Raw genomic sequence first — 7,510 nt, 5'->3', positions numbered from 1 at the left:
TCCAACTTTCTGCCTTTTTATAGAATAATTGTATACTACTTTTTATTTATTGCACTCTTCTCATTTGTGTCCTATGTGTTGCTTTTTTCTCTTGAATTAATAGCTGTCTTATCTAGTTTAACTGGTCTCTAATCTATTTGAATCAGTTGAACTGCCACGGTGTCCTTTGGTTTCCTGCAAATCCTCCACAGGCCAAACACAAAGTGACACAAACTGTCCCCTCGCCCTCTTTACTAGGCCTGTTTAAGGAGGAACAGCGTCATGACCTTGGGCTAAATGACGCACCCAGCACACAGGACTCCTTCCGCAGCAGCATCCTGCTGCTTCTGCTGAAGGTAATGACCTGTAATGATCCTTACAGCTCTGAGTGACAGGGTGATTAAATGTAGTGTTCAGAGTGACAGGTGTCTTTTCAGGTCAAGTCAAAATTATTTTAGGAGAAAGAGCACAGACGACCCTTCTACACAGCAACACTCAAAAGGGCTGATTACAGGAAAAAGAAATCAGACATAACTTATAACTCAGGTATGAGTTGATTTAATTGGCTGCAGTAAGAAGGTAAACAGTTCATGCCAAAGGTGATAGCAAATGCACACAGATGAGTTTTAAAGTTGCATGGACAATAAATAAATATGCATCGATACAGTTAAATAATCACAGCACATATAAGGATCAGGGAGTGAACATGTCTCCAGGGTTTATATAGTTGTAGCAGACTTTCATAGCAAGTTATTTACAGAAAAGCTAAAAAAAAAAACAACAACAAAAAAACCCCAAACAAAAAAACCCACGGCTTTAAGCAGGCCGCAAAACAGATACACTTAAACATGGAACATACACCTTACTAACAGCAGAGAGAGTGTAAGCCATTTCAAATCACGTTGTGTGTTAAGATTTGCTAAATACAGCAGCCACTGTTAATAAAAAAATATATACAATTGTATACAATTTCATTGTTAGCTGTGAGTTGAGTGCCACCCAGTGGTGGCCAAATAATTTACAACAATAAGACAGTGAGGTTAGAAAGTGTGCAGTCTTGGAGTTCTGTATTATTTACAAGCAGTTTAGTAAAAATATTCTTCTTAATATACAGATATTGTTACTCTAGCTACAAAAGGTAAAAAGAAAAACCTGAATCACATTTCACATTGATTAACGTATAAACTGTGGACTATATTTGTGAGAGAAGTGACAAAGGGATTGAGGTAATAACAAATCACCTGACAGCTGAAAAGACTATTATTTGGCATTAATGATATTGTTGCAAGTTCCTGAGTTAGTCCTAGCACCCAGTGAAGTCATTCTTCATGTGTACAGTACGTAAAACAATTAGCAGTGCAGAACTGACAGATTTAAAACAAACAAAAAAAACAAACAAAAAAAAAACAGTTCAGTGGTATCTCTGTGCTGAGTACAAGAAACCAGAAATGAAAAGGAAAGAGGAATTATCAGAGGTTGTACAAGAAATAACTTTCTGCAATACAGCAAAAACTGTTCTTTTTTGGCCCAAGTCTAGCTGAACTCAGAGACCTGACACCATGTGGCTCAGTTGAAGGAGCTTGGAATGCTTTATCCACCTTCACCCTGACACTTCCTGGATGGTCTAACCCTTCACTGCTCCCCACGGCTGCAGAGTGGCCTGAGGCAGAATGAACTGCGGAGATGGCTGCGGCAAGATGTAGTAACCAAATACCTGCTGGGGCCGAGGGGGAGGTGCTGGAGGCACGCACACTGTGTTTAGAAACACTGGAGCTCCCTTCTTGTACTGAGGCCAAACTGGTGTAGGGTGGTAGAAGTACTGGAGGCTAGCAGGGATCTGAACAGAACGAAAGATTGGAAGGAATACAAGAGATTAGAATGGGGTGTGGAAAGTTTCCAGCATGGCTGTTAAACACACTTTGTCCGAATGGGAGGAATCAACGGTACTTTCCTTTCTGGAGCATGAAATACTGAAACGTCATCATACTGTCAACAAATCTCATGAAAAGACCAAAATCAACAATCCCTTCATCCGACTCTCAGTGCTTTCAGACCAACCTACACTGTCTGTGGCACTCAGTCACAAACCCATGTGTCCCTGTTGAAGACCTCTAGCTGGTCACAAATATTATGTGTCATTGTTTTGAAAAGCCTAGGTTATTTCTTTAAACAAATAGGAACTGTAGTTTTTAGCAAACGTCACTGAAACAGGACTAATTGGTGTATTTGTTGGGAACTATTTCCAGCTATGGATTAATACACATTTGATGTCAGTGGCTATTTACAGCAGGAGGTTCGTGTGTGTGGGACCGACTCACACTTCAGTGCCCATGTTTATGGTAATGAAGGAATGTGTCATCAACTGCATCCGTGTAGCTCATTAATGTGTTTCTAATAGGTTCTGTCCGTCTGTGTAGCTATTTTTTCTTTTTAGTTTTTCTATGGGATTTCTTGACAGTCAGAAAAATATAGTATCACCAGCCTTATCATTTAATTGTGAAAAAAGAAAGAAAAAAAGAAAGGGGAAATAATTACCATATTTCTGATGTATTTGACCTTATTTGGTCCCTCTCCATGCCGCTTCCGAATCCTGGGCACCATTGCTATGGTGTAGGTGTTGCCTTCTGCCTCTTCCTTCTTGCTCACGTCCTTCTCGCCGTCTTTTGCCTCCTCCTCTGTGTCGCTTGACGCAGTGGAACCACACTCCGAAGAGGTAGCAGAGTGATAATCTGACGTGTCTAGGTTCACCGAGTCTACTGAGGAGTCATCCTGTTCTCCCTTAGCACTCTCCTCGTCTTCCTCGTTGAAACAGGCTATTGTGAAGGGCCTGCTGTTCTCCCCAGATCTGTGAAGAGGGAGTGGATTATGTTCAATTCCATACTCCTTCTTTTCACTTCCCACATTTTTGTTATTCATCACTTCACAGAATGCATCAGACTTAAACTTACTCATAATTCCTGGCTAGCCTGAGAAATGCCTCTTTGTTGTTAGAGCTTGTCTGCCAGTGTCATTCTTTGCCTCTGCCTCAGCAGACCAGCCGGTGACTCACCTTGCACACACCTCCAGTGGGTCGATCCACAGGGTGAGCTCAGGTGGAAGGCCTAGCTCACTGGGTGTGAACTCACTCTGCTCACATGCCCTCAGGACCATTTCATCACACAGTTCTCCGTTATTTATCCGGATACATCTGTGGAATAGGCATTAACAATTATGTGGATTTCAGCCAACAACAGGGGTATAATTCTATAATCTTTGAGGAGAAAAAAATACATTTGGGCATAATTGTGTCCATTTTTCACATTAGTAATTACCTGTATGCCTGGCCTTTGCTGGGGCAGTCGGGGTACCAGTGGTCATCGTACTTCTCACATAATAGTTTCTGGAGTTTCTCAGCAAACAATTCCGCTTTGGTTTCATCGAGCTTGCCACGTGCCACAGCCAGGCGTTTCAGGAAGTTGACCCCAGCCTTCACCTCTCTTTTCATGGTTTCTGCAGAAATGGACGAAGAAAGAAAAAAAAAATCACTTAAGGCCGTCAACAAATTGATCTTGGTGTTTCTATGTATGCGAGTATGAGTATGAGGCTCTGTAAGCACTTATCATGCTCACATTTCTTTAAACCAAAGTACAAAGAAGGAGTATGATCTGAGTTTTTGGTAACAGGCTGTGACTTCCCTTCAATGAGATGTGGGGGAGTAGGAACTTCAGTTTCAGCGATAACAGCACTTCCCTGTGCAGTTGCCCCTGAGCCTTCTATTTCTATTACCTCCAGGGGAGCTTGGTGTGAAAGATTTTTTTTTTCTTACAGCTACAGCCATGGCTACGTGTTGAATAAAGGCTAGAGTTTGTATTCAGGCAAACAAGATGCAAACTAGTGCTGCTGTGTTGACATGCAAGTATTCTGAAATGCAAATTCAATGAGCTCACTGTGCTGTGTATCCTCTGATAGCATGTCTGTTTGTTTGGGTTGGTTGCCAATGTCAGCGTGACTAGATCGAAGAGTGCACTCAACAAAGGCCAAGGCAATTCAAAATTTGCAGTCGAATTGGCTAACGCTCAGCGCGTTAACATCCTGCTGATGTCCCTGATGAGAAAGTCATGCCTTGAACTTTGAGGTGCAGACTGTCATTTGTTATTGTGGCTTGAAACACGCCACTGTTGCTTCTGCCTGTGTGATATGTTGTGAGAGAAAATTATTATTTGCCCCGGTAGACATAGCCACAGCCTCCACTTTGAGAGCACTGAGCCTGTGACACAACAAGCAAGAGTAGTACTAACTTTAAATCCCTAACAAATATGTTTTTCCATTCCTCAAACCATGAGAGCATTCGTGTGTTTATCAGCCTTATGTTTAGATGTTGAAACAGCAGCTTTGATATTCCAGTAAGTTATTAGTCTGCAAGGTAAACAGGGTCAAATTGCACGTATTCTTCAGGTTGTTGTTGTTTCCTTGGTTATACAACTCGGTTTCCATCACTCAGGCAACTAAATGCTCATTCCAATAGTCCGCACCAGCGAAAGGTTAGAAATCTTGCAACACAACTACCTGCAGGATTTCACTTTGCTTGACACACACAGACACAAACACAACTTCTTCTGGTCATTTGCTGAAGTTTCAGATTGCTGTTACGACTGTGAGGAATGTTTAAGCTGCTGTATACTCGAATTCCTCCCAATTCCGCGTTAAAGAGGCCTCAGGAATTCAAAACAGACAGGGTGTTTTAGCTCACAGCTTTTGATGTTTTAATGCCTTCTCCCCTCTCTGTCTATAATATTCAGTATTTATGTCTTTAAACTGAGTCGTTTAGAAATTGGGTTAACACAATTCAAATGGTGATGATTTAAATCAGGGAGGAAAAGCAGGTTTGGCTTCAAATGTTTTAAAATCAAATATCTTCAAATATCATCTGTCCATTGTGATATCATCAATTACTATCAATATCTGAGCAGTTCAGTGCTGGAGTTTCTCAGATTAACTTAAGTGGGGTCGCGACTAGTGACAACTTTCATCACTGACCTTTATCTTCTTGATTAACTGATTAACCATTTGGCCGACAAAATGTTTGTCAGTTGTGAAAATGAGCATTATAATGTCAGGACCAGTGTGAAGGATTTAGTGGCATCTAGTGGTGAGGTTGCAGATTTCTACCAACTGAATACCGCTGGCCTCAACCTACCTTTCCAAACATGTAGGAGAACCCACGGTGGTCACGAAACTTGCAAAAAAACACAACGGGTGCTCTCTATAGAGGCAGTGTTAGGTTTGTCTGTTCTGGGCTACTGTAGAAACATGGTGTACTCTATGGAAGGGGACTTGCTCCTTGATTAGATATAAAGGGCTGATTGTAAGGTCATGAAAAAAAAAAAAAACAATGATTCTTAGTTTCATGTAATTATACACTCATAAAAACATACTTCTGTATATTTTATTCCATTTCTGACAATAGATCGCCACAAATCCTACACACTGGACTTTAATACCCACGTTTAACAGCTTAGTGCTTGTGTTTGTTGTTTTGTCCAACAAACAGGAAAAAAAATAAGGAAAAAAATAAGCAAAAAGATACTGTTTAATGTATTGTTTTTTGGTGGGATTAATCGATGATCAAATTTGTATAGCTGATTCAATGTCTGTTGATTGGGTAATCAATTAATTGACTAATAGTTCCAGCTCTAAACTGAAGGATGAGTTGTCCTACTTTGTAAATGAATAAACCGTTTAAAAACCAGTCACAAAGCTGCAACAGGACTGTTTCTCTTTGCCCTGAAGAAAGCTTGAGTTTTGGAGATCAGTGGTTTTCACAGGACGACAAGTAACAGTGTTAAAAAACATTTATTCTGATTTACATGATTTTCAGCCCCGTGAGACCTCCGACCTAATGATAAATGTTTCTAGATACTAAAGAACCATACAGAGAATCACATCATTGACGTGGTTTGTTTTCTCTGATTTGCTCACCTATACGTGTCATTTCTCTGATCTAATCAGAAGTTCGCTGACGCCCTGACTAGGTTCCCAGCCACGATGAGCAGAGCTGGCTTCTCATGCACATCATGTATACTGTCTGTCCCTCTGCTGAATAGAGTCCTGCTGCCTTTATCACAGACATGCTGTTTTGATTTCACATCTGAAGACAACAGCTTAGTCCACTTGCAGCCCCTGAATTTCCCTTATGCTAACAGTGCATACAAACCCTGTCACTGTGTTCAAATGCTGGTGTGTTGCTTGAGGACAGGCTGCATGCTTTTGTTCTTCTGTGCCACTGAACAGCTGGTAGATGCGTGTTAAGCATACCATAACTTTATGCTTCCCAGAGTAGGCCAAGCAGCCTACCACATCACAGCGAGTGTAAACAGGTTTGAACAGGGGTTGGTAGATGTGATCGACAGACAGGTGCTGGTGAAAAGCAACCTGAGGTCTTATGTCGATATTCACTTAAGGTCACAGTGAAACTTGTTTTCGCGTCTGCGCGCAAACAAAGGACGCTGCAAAGCAGTAAAGACACAACTGTGTGTGTGTGTGTGTGTGTGTGTGTGTGTGTGTGTGTGTGTGTGTGTGTGTGTGTGTGTGTGTGTGTGTGTGTGTGCCGCTCAAGGTGGGGACAAGTGTTTGTGTCTGTGGCTGTTCATGGATGTTTATTACAACCAGAAAGAGAGAATAGAAAGGATGACACGACAGCTGAATTAACTCTCGAGCCTTGAGTCTCTAATCTTTGTGCTGTGTTCAAGGAAACTTCGCGCTACATGCTGGAAATAACGTATTTGGGTTTTCTGACAGCGCGGAAACCCCCTCAATGGAAATGAGTAAAAACAAACCTACGGTGTAGTTTCGGCAGAGAAGATGTGTCAGACAACCTACTCAGTCTAACTTTTAAAGGTATTTTTGCGCCTTTAAGTTAAATAAAAAAGTCATAGAAGCGTCGTAGTTAGAATAAGTTTCCGTAATTGATCAAACACCCACTTATTAAACCACTTAAAAAACAAAAAACAACAATTAAAAATAAACAGAACGACACATAAACGCCAGAGGAAGGATGATGGACAACAAAATTATAACAACGTTGGCTAACAAACACAAATTAACCAATAACTTATATGTACAACAAAATGCGTTATCCGATGTAAACGGCCACGTTAGGCTCACACAGAGCGGTACTCACGATAAAAAGCGTGCCGCGGCCGAACAGTGTCCTCGAGCTCCTTGCGTCTTGTCTCGTGCCTCTCTGTGCTGATGTGTTGCAGTTATTATGGTCGGCACATGTTGCTTCCTTGTTCTCTGTTCTGTTCTCGGTGCTGCTGCAACAGAGACGTAACGTTACCGTCAGCGTGACTCACTTCCTTTACTCAGCGCCGTGAGCAAGCGTTGACTGGCTGCGGCCCGCGCGAGCGACACCCCGCACGGCCCAAATATGGGCAGCCAAGGTAAACAGCTGAGTGGGGGATTTCACTCTGCTACAGTACGTTCCTTTGTCCCGTCAGTTCACAATAATAATTTTACTGTCCTATGATGACATTTGATGTTTATTCCTAAC

The 7,510-nt window shown here is 41.7% G+C and overlaps 1 protein-coding gene across 1 annotated transcript; it reads right to left on the bottom strand.

Annotated features, from left to right (window-relative positions):
• Window positions 1-522: 522 nt before the first annotated feature.
• LOC139333880 (protein BTG4) lies at window positions 523-7,301 on the bottom strand. Its single transcript, XM_070966564.1, has 5 exons — window positions 7,139-7,301; window positions 3,291-3,468; window positions 3,029-3,166; window positions 2,515-2,824; window positions 523-1,816 (listed from the first exon to the last, which is right to left on the bottom strand). Exons 2-5 carry the CDS (start codon window positions 3,461-3,463, stop codon window positions 1,604-1,606), a joined length of 834 nt encoding a protein of 277 aa, XP_070822665.1. The 5' UTR covers window positions 3,464-3,468; window positions 7,139-7,301; the 3' UTR covers window positions 523-1,603.
• Between the last annotated feature and the right edge of the window lie 209 nt (window positions 7,302-7,510).

Source organism: Chaetodon trifascialis, chromosome 7 (genome assembly GCF_039877785.1).
Source record: "Chaetodon trifascialis isolate fChaTrf1 chromosome 7, fChaTrf1.hap1, whole genome shotgun sequence".
In the NCBI taxonomy this organism is placed as follows: Eukaryota; Metazoa; Chordata; class Actinopteri; order Chaetodontiformes; family Chaetodontidae; genus Chaetodon; species Chaetodon trifascialis.
Note: the sequence above shows the minus strand (reverse complement) of the source record. Positions and strands in the feature narration are given on the sequence as shown.